General features: G+C 43.5%; 1 protein-coding gene across 1 annotated transcript in view; it reads left to right on the top strand.

Moving 5' to 3' along the window:
* Positions 1-20,985, top strand: part of nbas (NBAS subunit of NRZ tethering complex) — a 213,334-nt gene that overhangs the window by 8,479 nt on the left and 183,870 nt on the right. Inside the window, exons 4-12 of the mRNA XM_030720998.1 lie at positions 1,338-1,415; positions 2,025-2,072; positions 3,158-3,201; positions 12,052-12,185; positions 13,585-13,718; positions 17,025-17,123; positions 20,115-20,253; positions 20,339-20,404; positions 20,513-20,641. Of these exons, the coding sequence (XP_030576858.1) occupies positions 1,338-1,415; positions 2,025-2,072; positions 3,158-3,201; positions 12,052-12,185; positions 13,585-13,718; positions 17,025-17,123; positions 20,115-20,253; positions 20,339-20,404; positions 20,513-20,641 (871 nt within the window). The remainder of the gene's footprint in view (positions 1-1,337; positions 1,416-2,024; positions 2,073-3,157; positions 3,202-12,051; positions 12,186-13,584; positions 13,719-17,024; positions 17,124-20,114; positions 20,254-20,338; positions 20,405-20,512; positions 20,642-20,985) is intronic.

Here is a 20,985-nt window from a genome sequence, read left to right as displayed (position 1 = left end):
TAAAATGATCAATTTTGCTTAAATTCCATTGCAGCAACTCAAAATGGTACTCTGTAGTTTGTATGGCTCCCATGTGCTTGTTGCATGTCAGGGCATTCTCCTAATGAGACGATGCATGGTGTCCTCGGTGATCTTCTCCCAGATGTGGACCAGAGCATCACTGAGCTCCTGAACAGTCAGTGATATCAATTCGCTCATCCTCCAGGAACTGCCTGCCTATTCTTGCCACATGAGGCCAGCATTGTTGTGCACCAGGAGGAACACAGGGCCCACTGCACCAGTGTAGGGTCTGACAGTGTGTCCAAGGATTTCATCCTGATACCTGATGGCAGTCAGGGTGCTGTTGCCTAGCCTGTAGAGGTTTGATTGTCCCTCCATAGATATGCCTCCCCAGACCATCACTGACCCACCACCAAACCGGTCATGCTGAATGATGTTCCAGGCAACATAATGTTCTCCACGTTTACTCGAGACTCTTTCATGTCTGTCACATGTGCTCAGGGAGAGCCTGCTTGAAGGTTAAGGACCTTCTACGACCCTGTCCAATTCTACTAGAGTAACTGCCTTTCTCCTGGAATCTCCTCCATGCTGTTGAGACTGTGCTGGGAGACACAGCAAACGTTCTGGCAATGGCATGTATTGATGTGCCATCTTGTAGGAGTTGGACTACCTGTGCAGCCTCTGTAGGGTCCATGTATTGGCTCATGCTACCAGTAGTGAAACTGAGCCTAGCCAAATGCAAAATTTGTGGGGAAAAAAAAAACAGTCAGAAAAGATGAGGAGAGGCAAAAATGTCAGCGCCCTCCACCTGCCTCTGTTACTAAACTGACCAGATCAAATCCCAGAGCTTTAACTGACTAATATATACTGTGATTAAAAGGGTTCCTTTAATTTAATTGAGCAGTGTATAAAAATTACACAGTGGAACACTCTCAGTCATGGATTGGCCTCCCCGGGGCCGGACCTCAACATTATTGAAGCAGTGCGGGATCATCTTTGCAGAGAGCAGAACCAAATCCAGCCAACATCCAAAAAAGAGCTTTGAATGTCCTTCAAGAAGCCTGGAGAACTGTTCCTGAAGACTACTTAAAGAAAATTACAAGAAAGCGTTTAGAGAGTTCAGGCTGTGTTGTAGAATAAAGGGGTCATTTAGTTACATCTAGTAAACTAATATAAAACCTATATAACCTATATAAAATCATTTGTGTGTAATATAATGTTTAAGTACTAGTACTTTTAAGTATATTATTTTACAGATTATCTCCTGACTAGCAGACAACCTGTTTTAATTTGTTTTCTTCCTCTTTTTTTTTTTTTTTAAATCTTGTGTATCTCAGTCCCTCCAGCTCATCTCTGCCTCTCGGTCTTGTCCGCCTGGCAAACAAGCAGATCAACTGGCAGCTGGTGCTCGCAAGGTGCAACAAAAACACACACTCACTCACAGACATACTCTGTCTCTATAATCAATGCTTAAATGTGGGCTACTTTGTTGTTGACACACACTAAGCCTTTCTCTCTCTCCCTTAGCGTTTCCCTCAGCCAATCATTTAATTGTACCCATTACAACAGACAAACCAAATAGGAAAGGCAGTTTTTAATTGACTATCGATTTCACAATCTAAGACAGTGAGAAGCACGGTCAAACGATGCTGCAGATGTCCATTAGTTTGTTGAGCTTGATTGCTGTCTGCCCTTATATATCTTTTTTCTCTCATTTCATTTCCTCTGAAACTCTTCTTGCTCCATTTAACGCTCCTGATTATTACTGTTCCCTCCGCACTTTCAGCAGTCCAACTTGGACTTTTATTCCCATCTTCATCATTTCTTTCCCCAGTTGCTCTACTGTGCACAATCACACACACAATCTTTTCACTCTTGAGGGTCTTCATGTCATTTTGATTTATATTAAAGACAATGACATCTGTTTACTACTTTTTTTTCCTGCTTTCCTCCTCTCCTCTTCTGCACACTTTGATTTCTTTTTTCCAGTCATTGCTGACCCATTCTCTTGTTTTACTCCACAGCAATGGCAAACTGTTGGCAGTGGTTCAAGATCAGTGTGTGGAAATTAGGTAATTACTGAACTCTGTCTCTCTATTTGAAGCTCTGTGTGTGTGTGTGTGTGTGTGTGTGTCTCTGTGTTAGAGAGAGACAGAGAGAGAGAGTGTGTGCGTGTGAGAGTGATAGCGTTAATTAATGGGGTGATTTATCACATCCCTCTTTAAAAAAGAAGTCCAATGTCAGCTTGCATTTAAAAAATGAAAACTGTGTTTGGAGCATCAGTACAGTCAGTACCAGTATAATAAATCACAGGAAAAAAATTTGAATCGGTTTGGCATAGTTTTGTAGCACTCATTTTTGGGGAAAAAAAAAATAAATAAAGCTAACAGTCTGAAAATACCCATGCTCATTTGTGGGTGTATAAAAGAAAACGATCAAAACATACTTATGCGCGGATATCTGTGTTCTTTTTCAGTGGCTGTAATTATTTCCTGACACACATTCAATTTCCTGATGCACAGGAAAAAAAATGTACTAGGTCAGCATTGTGCTCCACTGGCATAATGTAGTGCTTTAAAATGAGCAACATTTAAAAATGAAAATCTATGGCTGTGAACTGGATATATAGTCTTACTGTTTGGAGGTTAACCGAACACTGACATTCATGGTAAAGCTTTTGCTCCACATGACCCTTTATGTAATTTGGATTGCATTTTCATACGTGGAACAATATGAAAAAGCTGGGCTTTAGTTTCTCAGTCTGCACAAATTTGAGTTCTGATTGACCTCTTGCAATCAAGAACAATCAGGTGTCTCCACTTTTGCCTCCTCCCTATGTGGGCTACTCTTTTCTCCTTTGTTCACACTATTGTTGTTTAATCACAGTGTTTTATAGCTTTGCTTCATGGCATTAATTGAGTTGTGTGAGTGGGTGTTAAGTCAGCTCAAGGCCTTATCCCCTGAGCTCCTTTAAGAGTCTGTCGAAACACTGCCTACCCCCACTTGTCTGCTTGATCTATTGAGCTGCTTTAGTTGGCAGGCCATCAGTGGCTGTTATAACCCAACTTATACCAGTTTGTATGAGGAGGAAGTGTATCAGTGTCTCACTGTGTAATGCCACATCATACTTTGTTCTGTGTCCATGTTTCTTCCTCAGGTCTGTGAGAGATGACTTTGGCTCGGTCATTGGGAAGTGCCAGGGTAAGACCTCGTCCTCATGCATTATCACATTCTGTGGTTCATGGTAAATGGCGGCAATCACCATAACTCACTTCACTAAGCCCCCCCTTTTGCTTTATAAATGTGGTGGTTACTGTTGTATATTACAGTGTGTGTGCCCTTGTATTCCTTTATGTGGTATGTCAGTTGTTTTAAGTTTATTTAAGAGAAATTTTGTGTGTGTGTGTACCATATACCGAACAGCTATGACTACTTGTGTGACTAGAAAAGATTACAATTTCTCTGCCTTAATGAATTAAGTCAAGAACCCATAGATATCACAGGTTGCAGCCTTCAGTTACTGCTTGTTTGTGAGTTTTTCTTCATTCAGTTTTGGATTTTGTATTTAATGGTCTGTTAGGTTGCGATCAAGTGATTGACTTGGCCACTGAAAAATTTTTAAGGCCTCTGGTGGGTAAATATGCAGCGTTTTTTACCCACCAGAGTAAAAGCCTTTTCAGGCTTGCGGGGGCGCTGGAGCCTATCTCAGCTGTCATAGGGCGAGAGGCGGGGTACACCCTGTACAGGTCACCAGCCTATCACAGGGCTAACACAGAGAGACAGACAACCATTCACACTCACATTCACACCTATGGACAATTTAGAATCGCCAGTTAACCTAACCCCAGTAACTGTATGTCTTTGGACTGTGGGCAGAAACCAGAGTGCCTGGAGAAAACCCACGCAGACATGGGGGGAACATGTCAACTCCACACAGAATCCAAGGTGGATTTGAACCCAGACCTTCTAGCTGTGAGGCAACAGTGCTAACCACCCCCACCACCGTGCTGCCCCTTGCAAAATCAAATTGATGTTAAGAGCATTAAAGTATATTGCAGTGCCTTGCATTAAATCCTCATATATGTTAACTTTTACACTGAGTATAAAATTTGATTTACATGCCACATGACGCTAGTTCTTAGTTTGGAGACTAGTTTTGCAATCCTTCAGTGTGGTGCATCAAATTTTACAGATCCATAAAGGACTGTGTCTGATGACACTGAACTGTGGCATTTCATACACGTCTGTAGGTCCCTGCAGAGTGAACCGCTGTAATGAGTCTGTTGTGAATGTGTGGGGAAACAAATGAATCAGAGGTGCTATGTTTCTCATCTTTTCATCTCAGTAGCTGCAGCTATCAAACGTTCACTCTGCGATTGAGTTAGACTCTTAAGGTGCAGTTCTAAATTCAGCATATGGAAATTAAACATTATGTTATGCACAACATTGTACATCTGAGGGTCTTTGTGCGTACATACCTTTGTTTGTATACATTTGCTCTGAGTTCATTTCAAAGGGAAATATCAATGTCTGTATCAAACTGGAGTGTGTGTATGTGTTTGTGTGTGTGTGTGAGAGAGAGACTGAGAACAGCAACAGGGATAATCACCTTGGTGTCTACACGATCACTCATTAAACGCAGCCTTGTAGTGACAGATAAAAATAATTAGTCCTAATTAGACAATGAAATAGCGTGCTGTGTTGGTTTTATTGCTATATCTGAACATGGATGGCTAAGTCCTGACTTTCTTTAAGCCAGATGTTTAAAACGTGCAGAATTGACTTAAAATACAGTTAGGTAGATTTAGATGTTTTGTATTCACATTTTATGTGTGTAATTTTTATTTATTTTTTGGTTGTTTACTTAAGGCTACAGTGATTAAAATTTTATGCAACAAACCCAGAGATAATCATCATCTGACTCCCAGCACTATGGAGCAGTTGGTTTATAATGACTTTAATCAACACTGATTCCTGCATAACTGTGATCATTTAGACTTGAATAATGCTACATTTTAAGATGGATTTTACTTGGAAAGTCACTGCCAGCTAGCCAGCCCTGGCCTGGACTTCAGATCTACTTCTCCTGTCTTGGACAGGACTGTAGTCCTTGTATTGCTTTCTGGGAGATGTGAGAGCTTTAAAGATACTCCAACCACAACCTGCTGCACAGCCTAGTTTATGTATCACCACAATCAACTGAGCTTGCAGAGCAGAAAAAGGACTTCATAAAATCTTTGAAGAGAGAGTGCATTTTAAGACTGAAGTTGGACTTAGCAAATAAAATTATATTAGACGTATATGTCCACTCACCGACCACTTCATTAGGTACACCTTCTGCTACTGAGTTGGACCCTCTTTTGCCTCCAGAACGGTCTTAATTCTGTGTTGCATTCAGCCTCGGTTTCCTGTCCTTAGGTGAACGGATCGGCACCCGGTGTGTTTTCTTTTTCTTTTTTCCCCCTGCTGTAGCCCATCTGCTTGCAGTTCAATTTCATACATAAAAGATGGATTTATTCTGCATTTGCTGCAATGCTGTCATGCTCCTCTGGGAACCTTCCAATGCTCATGGTGATCACAAACCCTTCGGTGCCTGCTCTAATTGCAGTAGAATTGAGCTCAAGCCATTCGATGACCCACGTTTTAAACCAAGTTCTCTTTTTTGACAGAAACTGTCATCCATCCATCCATCCATCCATCCATCCATCCATCCATCCATTTTCTTCCGCTTATCCGGGGCCGGGTCGCGGGGGCAGAAGCCTAAGCAGAGAAGCCCAGGCTTCCCTCTCCCCAGCCACCTCCTCCAGCTCATCCGGAGGGACCCCAAGGCGTTCCCAGGCCAGCCGAGATACATAATCTCTCCAGCGTGTCCTGGGTCTACCACGGGGCCTCTTCCCGGTGGGACATGCCCGGAACACCTCACCCAGGAGGCGGCCAGGAGGCATCATAATCAGATGCCCGAGCCACCTCAACTGGCTCCTTTCGATGTGGAGGAGCAGCGGCTCTACTCTGAGCCCCTCCCGGATGGCCGCACTCCTCACCTTATCTCTAAGGGAGAGGCCAGCCACCCTTCGAACGAAACTCATTTCTGCCGCTTGTATTCGCGATCTTATTCTTTCGGTCACTACCCAAAGCTCGTGACCATAGGTGAGGGTAGGAACGTAGATTGACCGGCAAATCGAGAGCTTCGCTTTTATGCTAAGCTCCCTCTTCACCACGACGGACCGGTGCAGCGTCCGCATCCCTGCAGAAGCAGCCTCGATCCGCCTGTCGATCTCCCGTTCCCTTCTCCCATCACTCGTGAACAAGACCCCGAGATACTTAAACTCCTCCACTTGAGGCAAGAACTCGTTCCTGAGCCGGAGATGGCACTCCACCCTTTTCCGGCTGAGGACCATGGCCTCAGACTTAGAGGTGCTGATTCTCATGCCAGCCGCTTCACACTCGGCTGCGAACCGTTCCACTGCGAGCTGGAGGCCCCCCCCTGATGAAGCCAACAGAACCGCATCATCTGCAAAAAGCAGAGATGAGACTCTGAGGCCACCAAGGAAGAAGCCTTCCGCCACCTGGCTACGCCTAGAAATTCTGTCCATAAAAATTATGAACAGAATCGGTGACAAAGGGCAGCCCTGACGGAGTCCAACACCCACAGGAAACAAATCCGACTTATTACCGGCTATACGGACCAAGCTCTCACTGTGGTTGTACAAGGACTGAATGGCCCGCAACAATGGGCCAGACACCCCATACTCCCGCAGAACCTCCCAAAGAACACCCCGAGGAACACGGTCGAATGCCTTCTCCAAGTACACAAAGCACATGTAGACTGGTTGGGCAAACTCCCACGCACACTCGAATATCCTTGAGAGGATAAAGAGCTGGTCCAGCGTTCCACGACCAGGACGAAAACCGCATTGTTCCTCCTGAATCCGAGGTTCGACTAACGGACGCACCTTCCTTTCCAGCACCCTGGCATAGACCTTACCGGGGAGGCTGAGTAGTGTGATCCCCCGAAAGTTGGAGCACACCCTCCGGTCTCCCTTCTTAAAGATGGGGACCACCACCCCGGTCTGCCAATCCAATGGCACTGCCCCAGATCTCCACGCGATGTTGCAGAGGCGTGTCAACCAAGACAGCCCTACAACATCCAGAGCCTTCAGGAACTCAGGGCGAATCTTGTCCACCCCAGGGGCTCTGCCACCAAGGAGTTGTTTAACTACCTCAGTGACCTCACCCCCAGTGATGGTCAAGTCATCCCCCCCATCCCCAGACTCTGCTTCCACTACAGAAGGCGTGTCAGTGGGATTCAGAAGGTCCTCGAAGTATTCCTTCCACCGTCCGACTATAGCCTCAGTTGAAGTCAGCAGCACCCCCCCCGCACTATAAACAGTGTGAGTGAAGCACTGCTTTCCCCTCCTGAGTCGCCTGACGGTTTGCCAGAATCGCTTCGATGCCGTCCGAAATTCTTTTTCCATAGCCTCACCGAACTCCTCCCACACCCGAGTTTTTGCTTTGGCCACTACCCGAGCTGCATTCCGCTTGGCCTGTCGATACCTGTCAGCTGCCTCCGGAGTCCCACAGGCTAACCAAGCCCGATAGGACTCTTTCTTCAGCTTGATGGCTCCCTTCACCTCCGGTGACCACCATCTGGTTCGGGGGTTACCACCACGACAGGCACCAGCCACCTTGCAGCCACAGCTCTGAGCAGCAGCCTCAACAATGGAGGTGCGGAACATGGTCCATTCGGACTCAATGTCCTCAGCCTCCCTCGGAATGCTGTCGAAGTTCTGCCGGAGGTGGGAGTTGAAGATCTCCCGGACTGGGGCTTCTGCCAGGCGTTCCCAGCGCACCCTCACAATACGTTTAGGTGTGCCAGGTCTGTCCAGCATCTTCCCCCGCCACCTGATCCAACTCACCACCAGGTGGTGATCAGTTGACAGCTCAGCTCCTCTCTTCACCCGAGTGTCCAGAACATACGGCCGCAGATCTGATGATACGATTACAAAATCGATCATCGACCTGCGACCTAGGGTGTCCTGGTGCCATGTGCACTTATGGACATCCTTGTGTTCGAACACGGTGTTTGTTATAGACAAACTGTGGTTTGCACAGAAGTCCAATAACAAAACACCATTCGGGTTCAGATCGGGCAGGCCGTTCCTCCCAATCACGCCCCTCCAGGTCTCACTGTCATTGCCCACGTGAGCGTTAAAGTCTCCCAGCAAGACTATGGAGTCACCAGATGGAGCACTCTCCAGCACCCCACCCAGCAACTCCAAAAAGGGTGGGTACCCTGAACTGTCATTCGGCGCATAAGCGCAAACAACAGTCAGGACCCGTTCCCCAGCCCGAAGGCGCAGGGAAACTACCCTCTCGTCCGCCAGTGAAAACTCCGACGTACAGGCAGCAAGCTGGGGGGATACAAGAATACCCACCCCAGCTCGCCGCCTCTCACCGAGGGCAACTCCAGACTGGAACAGAGTCCAGCCCTTCTCCAGGAGACTGGTTCCAGAGCCCAGGCCATGCGTTGAGGTGAGCCCAACTAACCAACCCAACCAATCTAGCTGGTATCTCTCAACCTCATGCACTAGCTCAGGCTCCTTCCCCACCAGAGAGGTGACATTCCATGTCCCAATAGCCAGTTTCGATAGCCGGGGATCGGTCCGCCAGGGCCTCCGCCCTCGGCCACCGCCCGACACACACTGCACCCGACCCCTACGACACCTCCTGCGGGTGGTGGGCCTGCAGGAGGGCGGGCCCATGTAACCTCTTCGGGCTGCGCCCGGCCAAGCACCACGGGCTAATGCCTGGCCACCAGACGCTCTCCCTCGAGCTCCCTCCCCAGGCCTGGCTCCAGGGTGGGGCCCCGGTAACCCTATCCCGGGCAGGGTAAACTGTTCCCTTGTTTTTTCACTCATAAGGGTCTTCTGAACCGCTCTTTGTCTGGACCCTCACCCAGGACCAGTTTGCCATGGGAGACCCTACCAGGGGGACAAGCCCCCAGACAACATAGCTCCTGGGATCACTGGGACACACAAACCCCTCCACCACGATAAGGTGGCGATTCACGGAGGAGAAACTGTCAGTTGGGGGTAAATCCAGGCAGTTCTGTTAGAATATCAGGCAGTATAACGAGATGGTTATGATGGCTTCTAAGAATGTCTGCAGACTTTGAACAATAGATTCATATTGATGGCATGAATTCAAATGCAACAAGTGCTGCCACTGGAATCCCTTTGCCATCTGTTATGTTGGAAATATTTATAAACATTATAAATAGGGAAGGTATTTATCACATGTATACACATTCACCTTTCATTTTGTTAGATACAGCTTGCTGGTGCCTGGTTGGAGTGTGCCCCCCCCACATCATTACCAGAAACTCATTTGACCAGGCAGTGTTTTTCCAGTCTTCTATTGTCCAATTTTGATGAGCTCATGCAAACTGTAGCTTCAGTTTCCTGTTCTTAGCTGACAGCAGTGGCACTCTGTGTCGTCTTCTGCTGCTGTAAACCATCTGCTTCAAGGTTGAACATAGTTTGCTTATAATGAGTGGTTATTTGAGTTACTGTTGCCTTCCTATAAGCTTGAAGCAGTCTGGCCATTCACCTCTGACATCAACGAGGCAACGAGTGGTCTCACCTCCATATCTTTGTCTTTTTCAGGCCATTCTCTGTAAACCCTAGAGACAGTTATGTGGGAAAATGTATGTAGCCATTTCTGAAATAGACCAGCATGTCTGACACCAACAACCACGAAGTTCAAACTAGACCACCAGATGTTTGGTTTGAACTTCAACATGTTGTCCTGACCATGTTTAAGTGCTTAAATGCACTGAATTGCTGCCATGTTGGTTGATTTAGATATTTTTGTTAACATGCAGCTGAACAGATGTACCTAACAAAATGGCCAGTGAGTGTATGTACCTTTTAGCTTTGTTAAAAAAAAAACAGAAAACAAATCACCATCATCATCTGTCCTTCTTGAATTCCAGTTTTCTGCATATGCTTTTTTTCGCACACAGTCAAAAAAAAAAAAAAAAAAAAAAAAGCCCAAAGTCACAGAATTAAACTTTATCAATACATTTGTTTTACTTTTCTTTTTGTCATCTCTGCCACTCCTTCTAAGTCTGTATTATTTCTATATTTGGTTCTGCTCTGGCTAGTTGTCATTGTGGGCTGTTGTTCTAATGGTTCAAAGTGTGGATAACAGTAGCCCTGGGCCTGTGTAAACCCCAGCCTCCCTACTCTTTTTATTCCATTTCATCGCTCTATTTTTTCATTTTTCTTTCACTTCATTTCATTTCGCAGAGATTTGTCCTAATGGATTTCACTGTGATCCTGCCTTTAATGGCATTTGCTTTTAATGGATAAGTGTGTGTGTGGCATGTCCTTTTTTTTTTTTTTTTTTTTTTTTTTTTTTTTTCTTGTGCAGGCGTTTGTGTGTTCATGTTCAATGCATCCACACCTGTGTATCACTCTCTGGCACTCCAGCCCCCACCCTCTCTTCCTCATCCTTGTCTGGTTCTGTTACAGTGGAATCGTCTCTCACCTCTGTACATAATTCATAACTGCTGAGTTCTGATAAATGCATCTGCAAGGCCTTAGATGGAAGGCTTCTGTTGGGCCATTGGGTGTAATTCTCCTCAACTTCAGCATCTGCCATCATGAAGAGAAAAGGGGGAGAAAAAAAGACAGTAGCATCCAATTTTCCAGCTCCCCAAAAAAGCCATCTATGTGGAAATGGAGCCCTCTCAGCTGCAGAACAACATACTGTATACAATTCATAATGGGAGAGGAGATGGCAAGGGAGGTGGTGTGAAAGCGAAATGAAAAAAAGATTGAAATATGAAGCAAAAGGGGGGAAAAAAAAAGAGAGTCAAAAAACAAGAAGAGAAGAGAGAGACACTTGGTACTTATGGTTTTCATAATGGCTACATGTTCTTGTCTGCTCCTAAGCAGAGAGTCTCAAAGGTGTGTTAAATCGCACACTTCCTTCCTAAGGAATGCTCTGATACTTAGGCCTTCAAATCTGGGGAGCTATTGTGTCTCTCAGTGTGTCGGATTCATTGCCCCCCCCTAGTGCCCCTCTTTCTCTCATTTTCCCTCGCTTTCTCTTTGTCGGTCTTGCCTCCCACTTCTTCCCTTTGTTCTTCATTTAAAATTCTAGTCATACAATATCCAACGCCTCCATTAGTTTGCGGTATTGCCCACCAGGGGTTGCAGCAGCACTCCGCAGCCAAGAAATTCAGTACAGGAAAATGCCAATAGCGCTGTTATGTGATATCAACAAAAACATAACTTCCTTTTTAGAAATTTATTGCTTAGACAGAGCACCCGTGGTATCATATTATGTTTCACACTGTTCTCCAACTGCAAAAATCTAAGCCTGTGCTAAAAGTTTCATCTATTTCAATGCTTGAATGATTATTCTGCTGAGTGTGTGCTCGTGTTTGTCCAAGTCTTTGCCCATTTCCCCCGTACTGTTTAATGTGATAATCAGGTATTCAAACCCAGCTCAGGATCAGAGGCCTGTCAGACTGCCCAGGCTCTTCTATCAGAGGGACGGATGACAGAAAAGCCTTGAGAAAATGCCAGCAGGCACGCATGTGCTTCATCACAGCGATATGGTTACGCTCACAGCACAGCTGAGCCAGCAGATTGCTAAAACGTAGTCTATACTTCAATAAAAACTCAATTTATGACCGCCGTTCTCCTCCCCACCTTTCTCTCAGCCTCTGCCTTTCTCCCCATTTCACAATAAGTGAGCACGTGTGAAAGTGTGAGCGCATGTTGTTCATAGACAATTATCGATGCATTACATTTGCCTAACTTTCTTAGATGGTTAAGATTGGACCTTACACACGTTGCATTGATGTATCCCATTAGCCTTATCCTACTCCTCTCATCCATATTCATCATCAACACATGTCGGATCACACGGGATTATTTGTAGAGTTCTTTCATCTGACTTAATTTGTAATCCTTGCTTCCTTGAATGTCTTACCATTCTTCATTTCTGTTTCGTGTTCTGTTTTATCGCCTGTTACAGTGCCGAAGGACCCAAATCCACAGTGGAGAAGGGTGGCATGGAGCTACGACTGCACCCTGCTGGCCTATGCCGACAGCACTGGCACCGTGCGCCTTTTCGACCTCATGGGCAGCGAGCTCTTCGTCATTCCGCCGGTAACGATGCCTCTTTGAGAATGATCATTTCCCTGTTCCAAACTATGTTTGTGTGCAGTCAAAAAACAAGTAATAAGGGAAAACCAGCACCTTCTTGAAAGTTGTTTGATCGCCATATCTCCATCTGATTAATATTGCTCACTGAGCTCACGATCCATCAGCACAACCCCAAAAATATCATATTCAGAGTTATTATTCCCACCTCTAATCTCCATAGTTCCATGTATTTTCACAGGGGATTCAGTTACAAGACGTTATATCTTATATTCAGTGAATGCGCTTGTGGTGTGATATATGAATGAATGCATCAGTTTTGAGTTTGGAAAATTTTAGTTTCTTCTTGTGACAAAATGATAGAACGCTACAGGAGATTTGATGGCATTTCTGGCTGTTTGGCTTCAGGAGGATTCAGGCCGTTATCTTACCTCCAGAGAGAGGCTGGGCTGTTTCGTGCAGCACACATTTACTGGGCATTTTGAGCTGTCACTTCTGAAGAAAAAAAACGTCTCCTCATCAGACACACTCTGTGCTCTCTTTGTCTGTCACGTCTGCTTTCTAATTCATTGTCTGTTTCTTCTTCTCCATTGTGTCCCATTCCTCCCCCCCCCCTCATCTTCATCACCTTCTCTCTTTAATTTTTCATGCTTGCTTCTCTCCGTCTCTCCCAGAACCTTCTGTATTTCTCTTCTCTCACATTTCTCTCATCCGTGTATGTCTGTCTTTCAGCATCTCTCCCTGTGCTTTCAAATCCATGTGCCATTCCTCCATCACTTTAATGCCCTCTGTGTGCTACATATTATCATCCTTCTGTTTCTGTCCATCATTCCTTTCAATTTCTCCATCCGCCCTGTCAGAGACACTCGTCCTTCTCCCCAGCCACGCACTCATCTTTCAAAGTCTGTGATCCTCATTCCTTTAGTGCATCTCTGCTTTGTACTTGCAAACTTGCATCAGTACCCCCCCGCTCTGCTGTACTGTTCCCCTTGTTTGTCACTGTTAAGTTCACACAGTGGTGACTTGCTGCTATTTCTGGAGGAGATGATAAAAAAAGTCAATTTGACAGAAAGAGTGTGCATGTGTATGGAGAAAAAAAAAAAAAAGACAGTTTCTTCCCTTTGTCCCAGCACTCTTAGCTTCTGTCTCTCTTCTGCTTCTGTTATTTTTCATTCCCTGTTTCATTACTTGCTTTCTTAATCTTTTCTCTGTATTATTTTCTTTAACAAATGCTTCTCGCGTGATTGATCTTTGGTTGTTTGGGAAATAAAATTAGTAAGGGCACAAACCAATAATAACAAGTATAAGAATTTGACACATTTTCATGTCTTTTGACTTTTTTCTCTCTACAGTTTCCATCACCATGCTAATGATTCTTCTTTGGTATCTTGCTTTCTTAATCCAGGTGCCGAGTTTTCCCGGGGATTTCAGTTGTGCAGTGGCAGGCCTGATTTTCCTGGAGTATACAGCTAGTGCTCAGTGGTCAGCTGAGCTTCTTGTTATCACATATGGTGGCAGCCTCAAAAGCTATCTAGTCAGGTGAGAGACAAAAATATTCTCCTGAAACTCATGAGATTGACCAGGTTTTTAAGCAGTTCACTTAACAGCCTGGGGTATCATTAATAAACGAATTCTGGATGTTATGCTCGAACCTTTTGAATGGAACATTTTTGCCTTGGCCGCTTACACACACACACACACACACCTACACTGTTATACTTTGATTTAACCCTTATATGTGTGCACTTTTTTGCTTACGTTTTTAGTGACCTGGGGTTAATCTGTACCCCATGGATTTAATCAAAGAAAGCATAGATATAACCATAAAATGAACTTTATTTCAACCAATAAATGAACACTGCATGCATTTAACCACCAAAGAAACACTGCTTGCATTTAACCACCAAACAAACACTGCATGCATTTAAACAACTGAATTGGAATATTCTGCAAAACATTTATCATTAGCAACCTCATTCTGGATGAACATACCTAAAATGAAGTTACACAGTACCAGGTAGCTGATAAGACTTGGGAACAAAAATATCCAGATATATGTATAGAAAGACTAGCTAATTCCATCTAAATTTGTCTGATATGAAACCTTTTCGAAATATTTTTTATTACGACAAATCACTTTTTTCTGTGTTCACTGTACAATAACTTCCCCAAGTCCAAGGTCAATGTCCTGTATTTCTAGCCATGCCAGATATGCTGACACCTTTTGTATGTTTTACCCCTACTTACTCTCCCAGATCTGATTTGATTCAAGTATTCTAGTCCTTTCTATATACCTATGTCTATATATCTATATATATATATCTATATATCCTACCTATATAGAGATACCACAAGGTAGCAGTGCTGCATCAAAAAGAGACACCTTTTGGCAATGATGGAAACCCTGGGGTACAGAATTACCCCAGGTCCATAAAACTGTAAATTTCGCAATTGAGATGAATAAGTTAATAAGTGGCTATTGATTAATGAGGGCAATGCATAAAAAAGGGCCAGTAAGGACCAAGGAACAAACTCCTAAAAGGATTGCTCGATAACATTTACTTCAATAATATTATTTTAAAAAATTGGGACTTGGGGTACAGAATTACCCCAGGAATGCATAATAGGGCATGTACTGTATTTTCAAAGGTTTATAGGACAGTACTTTTTTTTTTTTTCCCCCCCATTAGGTTGGGTCACAGTTTCAGTGATTACAGATTATTTAGATTTCAGCTACTTTCATCTTTTACGAAAGCAAAAGACCCATTAAATGGTCTTTGAATTCTAACGCTTCACCTCACAGTTCAGCTGCTCTCACCACTTAAATGTTATTATAATTTCATATGTGCTCGTTTCCATATCTTCCACTGACATTTTAATTCCTCTCACTGTCTGCATTTCATGTATCACTGGCCAGTAAATCACAACAATGTATTTTGTTCCAATAATGGAATATTACTCATTGTGTAATGTGGAGTATGTAGTAGACTTAAGTAGACTTAGGGCTTTACTTAAACTCAGAATCCTGGTGACAGTTTTTTTTTCCTCTGCATTTTCCCTTCTGTCCTGTCTGTCTGTGTGTGTGTGTGTGTGTGTGTGTGTGTGTGTGTGTGTGTGTGTGTGTGTGTGTGTGTTGCAGCAGTTTTGCATTAGGCTGAGTCACAGTTTCAGAGTGATGATAATGCTCATTAACCATATGCGCAATATGTCAGTAAGAGACTCTGTTATTGAACAGTCAGAACATAATAAACCTGTATAAATGGCCCTTTTCTTCACTGCACCGGCACGCTTTACACTTTAGAACCATATGGTGTGCAGAATGCTAATTACAAATTGTTGCAATTAAGATCCGTCATAACAAACAGATAATTGTCAGTTAGCAACACCCCTCATTTAGAGATGTTGGTGCATTTCCAGTTTCAGGCATCTGCTTATTGTTTATTGCTGTCTAATTTCACAAAACTTTTCAAGCTCACAGCTCACTTGGACAAAGAGACCTTTTCTGCTTTGTTGCCTTATGATGTAAATACATGTGTACTATACATGCTAACATTTAGCATTACTTTTGTTTGCCACTTTTTTGTGGTGTGGCTTAATACTGCATGCTTTACCACACTTGAACAGTGAACATTTGAATATCAATTTCCTTTCTTGCCAAATGGGCATTTTAAATACTTGATTAATACCATTCAGTTTCATGTGTGTGTTTTCCTAAGAACTGTGCACGGCTTCCCTTTAGCATTATCACTGTAGCGTTATTATTTTTTTTTTTGCCATCTTCTTTGTTATTGCGCTCGCTCTCCAAGACAGGGTGAAAGTTTTACTGTGTGTTGAATCTCGATAAGACGGCGTTGAGCGTGCATAGCAGTGGTTGCTAATAAGAGAGAGAAAAGCTGTTTCATTTTTCTATTACAGACTGATAAATAGTGTTGGATGCTTTTGAAGCATCCAAACTCTATGTGGGTGTGGGGGTCTTGGGGGGTAATTAAGATATGGGAGACTTTGAACCAGATCTCCTCTGAAAGTGTTTTTAAGCTTATACTCACTCTTCCTCTTCATATGACTGCATTCCAGTATTGTTGCTTAAATAGTTTAAATTAGAATTTCAGACTTATAGCTGAGGTTTGACAGTAAGTCACCTCACTCATCCTGTTGCACTGTGCCAACGTGTGTGTGTGTGTGTGTGTGTGTGTGTGTGTGTGTGTGTGTGTGTGTGTGTGGGTTCACGCACTACTTGTGTTGCGGGGACCTAATTTGTTTTCTTCATCATGAAATGGGGATGTGTCTTCCTTATGGGGACAAAAAGGCAAAGCAAGTCACTTAAAGCACTAAATTGTTACATTTTAAGATATAGGTATAGGCTTTTGTTTGGTTTAAGTTTATGTAAATTGTTCTTTTGTGTGTATGTATGTATGCTTTACTGTGGTATAAACATCTTAACATCTAGAAGAAGCTAAACTCCCAGAATCTTGCATATCACTTAGCTATTTCTCTTGTTCTCCTTCCCTCCCTACCTTTCTTCTTTTTCTCTCCATACAATGTACACTAAGAGGAAACATTTCCCCAGCGAGATATCCACACACAAATTACATGTCATCCCCTCTAGCACCAATCTAATTTAGATTGCCCACTTAAATTAGATTATATATTTTGCCATGTCTCATTTTAATTGCAGCTGGGAGAGAAATTGCTCTGTCATCTTCCTCAAAACAGCTTTGTTGCATCATTAACACTTTCCACATGAACATTGGTGTTTTGATTGTTTATGTGACAGAGTTCAATTATAGGCAACTTGCTATTTTAATATCATCTCTGTCTCTCTCTGTCTCACCCTCTCTGTTTCAGCATGGGAACCAATCAGAACTTTCAGGAGAACCACACGTTCAGTTTTTCTTCCCACTACTCCCATGGGATCACCTCAGCTATTTACCACCCTGGCCACCGGTATGTTAAATGTTACCAACACCCCGTCAGTCTGGACTGCCTGTTGAACAAAGTCAAAAATAATGAGTATTTTGAAAAGAAACATTTTTTTTTTTTTGCGCTTTTAATCTATCATAGGCACCCTAATTAATGCCCATTGCCTTTACTTGACACCCTTAGACATTTTATTTCTTTTGTGGTTTCTGCCATTCAAGCCTACTTCTATTAGAACCGTGTTTCATCAAGAGTGTTTCTCATAGCTTTATATTCAGACATCTGCGGACATCCTTATAAATCCCTTGAATCAATTTTTATGTTGAAACCCACTGCAGACCATGCGATGCAGGGTGATTTCAAGTGCTTTCATCATTTGATATCTAGGGCCATCGTCAATATGCTCCTAAATATGTATTATATTGATCACTGTGCTGGAACTAGATGTGTTTACTGCATTAAACAAACCTTTATTTTACTGTACAAAATGTTGCTTTGCAGACAGGTTATGGTAATTGTATAAAATGAATTTACCATAAAAAGATCACTTGGGAAGTCCAGCAAATAAAAGATTGTTATACAGACACACACATACACTCACTTGCCAAAAGTGTTCGCTAGTCTTCCTTCATATGTATATGAAATTGAGTAACATCCCATTCTTAATCCATAGAGTTTAATATGATGTTGACCCACCCTTTGCAGATGTAACAACTTCAACTCTTCTGGGAAGGCTTTCCACAAGCTTTAGGAGTGTGTTTATGGGAATTTTTGACCATTCTTCCAGAAGCGCATTTGTGAGGTCAGATACTGATGTTGGATGAGAGAGCCCGGTTTGCAGTCTCTATGCTAATGCATCCCAAAGGTGTTTTGTGGGGCTGCAGGCCAAGTTGACAGGCCAGTCAAGTTCTTCCACACCAAACTCACTCATCCATGTTTTTATGGACCTTGCTTTGTGCACTGGTGCGCAGTCGTGTTGGAAAAGTAAGGGGCCATCTCCAAACTGTTCCCACAAAGTTGGGTGCATGAAATTGTCCAAAAGGTCTTGGTATGCTGAAACATTGAGTTCCTTTCAGTGGAACTAAGGGGCTGAGCCCAACTGCTGAAAAACTGCCCCTCACCTGCTAATCGGAAGGTTGGTGGTTCGATCCCTGGCTGCACGCAGTTTGCACGCAGTTGTCAGAGTATGAATGTGTGTGAATGTTAAATAGAAAGCACGTAGCTGTGGAAAGAAGTGTTTGTATGAATGTGTGTGAATGGATGAATGAGACATGTTATATAAAGTGCTTTGAGTGCTCAAAGTAGAGTAGAAAAGCACCATATAAGAACCAGTCCATTTACCATTACTGTAATCCCCTGTTCCACGAACCTTTACGCAACAGTACTTGTTTGACTACACAATGCTTTCAGACAAGTACTGTTCTCCTGGCAACAACCAAATCCAGACTCGTCTCTCGGATTGCCAAATGGAGAAGCGTGATTCATCACTCCAGAGAGCATGTCTTCACTGTGGTGGTGTGCTTTACACCACTGCATACAACCCTTTGCATTGTGCTTGGTGGTGTAAGACTTGGTTGCAGCTGCTCAGCCATGGAAACCCATTCCATGAAACTCTTGCACTGAAGTTTGGAGGTCTGCAGCGATTGACTCTGCAGAACGTTGGCCACCTCAGCGCACTATGTGCCTCAGCATCCACTGACCCCACTCTAGGATTTTACATGGGCTACTACTTTGTGGCTGAGTTGGTGTCATCGACCATCAGTTTGCTATAATACCACAGACAGTTGATTGTGAAAGATTTAGTAGCGAGGAAATTTCATGAGTGGACTTGTTGCACAGGTGGCTCCTGAGAGCGACCCATTCTTTCAAAAATGTTTGTAGAGGCAGTCTGCATGTCTAGGTGCTTGGTTTTATATTGTGGCCACGGAAGTGGTTGGAACATCTGCATTAAATGATTTGGATGGGTGAGTGAATACTTTAGGCAATATAATGTATAATCTGCACAGGCAGAAGGTGTTACACTATGGATTAGGTCCAAGAGGTTACTCAGGAATAAATGAACCAATTGCTTTTAATGTAATACCTACAGGAATTCTCTCTGGCAGCCCATAATGCCCTTGGCCTTTTTCACTGCAAAGGTTTCAAAGGTTTTAGTTAATTACGTCTGGCTCATACCGTGACCTTACTGTTTTCACAATGGTCCCCATTCTGCACAAACCAGATTTAGTTTGGCAGCTTAATGGATTTTGGCAACTACTGTCTAGTGTTTTGCCAATTGATAGATGTGATAAAACTTTAATAATTCCTCTGTGGGAACTGGGTGAACATCAGAGAGAATAGGATAGATAAGGAAGTGAAGAAAGAGAAAAGGTGATAAACAGGGTAAAAGAAAAATCTTTCAAAAGCTGAACATAATTACGAAAACAGTGCATAATATATTTTGTAATGTAGGCATAGACTTGTGTGAGCAATATGAGGATGTGCATCAGAGGCTCAAGTGTCTTGCTGAATCTGTTTTCACAATACAAGAAGATCACAGAATACAGAAATGAACACCTCATATTGGGGTTATCATAGACACTGCTCTATATGTCAGTTTGCAAACTAATCTGTAAGCTCTCAGCTCCATTAACATAGGCCATTTCTGTGCACCAGGGGGCACTGTTGAGCTTAACAGTGGTCCTCCATTCACACCTATCTTCGAGTTCCTGACCAGTATTGTATCTGGCCCTTCTCACTGCAAAGAGAGAGCCACTATCACTGTGGTGTTGCTTGCCTCAACTACTGACCCACTAATTCCATTCAGACTTTTATCTGATAAATAAAACTGATAGTCCCACTTTGCTAAATGGCACTTTTATTGTGTGAATTTTCACTGATACCTTGGCTTTAACCCCGGCTGAAGGATGACCTCACAGTGACAGCTTTAACTTTATGTCCTTGGTATGCAGTTCAGATTGAACCTTTAGGGAACAGTCGCAAAGTTGGTATCACAAATGGGTGTGCTTCTGTTTTTAGATTACTGCTTGTAGGCGGCTGTGAATCAGGCGATGACAGTGCATCGAAGGCCTCCTGCTTTGGCATCACAGCCTGGAGGGCTCTTTCTGGCTCACCATACTACAAGCAGGTCACTAGCTATGAGGATGATGTCAACATGGTAAGGATTCGCACATGTACACACGTATTTACGCAAGAAAATATTCATGCAGTTTCTAACACGTTACATATTCTGTTTGTGTTAGAATCAGAAAAGAGGTTTCTTCAGGATTCCCAGCTTTAGGTTCTTTTCCAGGCAAGGAGATGAAAAGGTAGTGCAGCCCTCCTCTGTCCCTCTGGCTGATTGAAAATTAAAAGCTTAAACTGTGGAAGCTGGAGAATATTCTCTTTAACATGTTGTGTGTGTCGGCATCGTTCAGGATGGCGTGTTTCGCATGAGCCTGAGCCCTGACGGCACCCTGTTGGCTGTCATCCACTTCTCTGGTCGTCTGTCTCTCTGGGACATCCCTTCTCTTAAACAGAGGGCCACATGGAGCCAGGACCACCAGGTACCCGTCTGACTTACTTGTGTGTGAGTTTGTGTGTTTGTGAAAGCATTCGTGAATTTGCTTAAGCAGAGTAAACCTGTGTGCACTTCAATTGTATGTCGTGGGAATATTTTGTATTTTAGATGCTTGGCTGACTGTATTAATGTAATCGCTTTCTGGCCAAGGTGTGAGTGTGTGTGTGTGCGCGTGTGTGTGTGTGTGGTGAGAAAGATTGTGTGTGTGTATGTGTGTAAGTGACATGGTGGCATGGAGAACTTATGTTTGCAGAATGCTTTGTGGATTTATGTGGCGTGTATGTATGTTCTGCTTTGTTGCTGGCACAGCTTCTGTGTGTGTGTGTGTGT

This window comes from Archocentrus centrarchus, chromosome 24 (genome assembly GCF_007364275.1).
Source record: "Archocentrus centrarchus isolate MPI-CPG fArcCen1 chromosome 24, fArcCen1, whole genome shotgun sequence".
Lineage (NCBI taxonomy): Eukaryota > Metazoa > Chordata > Actinopteri > Cichliformes > Cichlidae > Archocentrus > Archocentrus centrarchus.
This window is presented reverse-complemented; position numbering and strand designations above follow the sequence as displayed.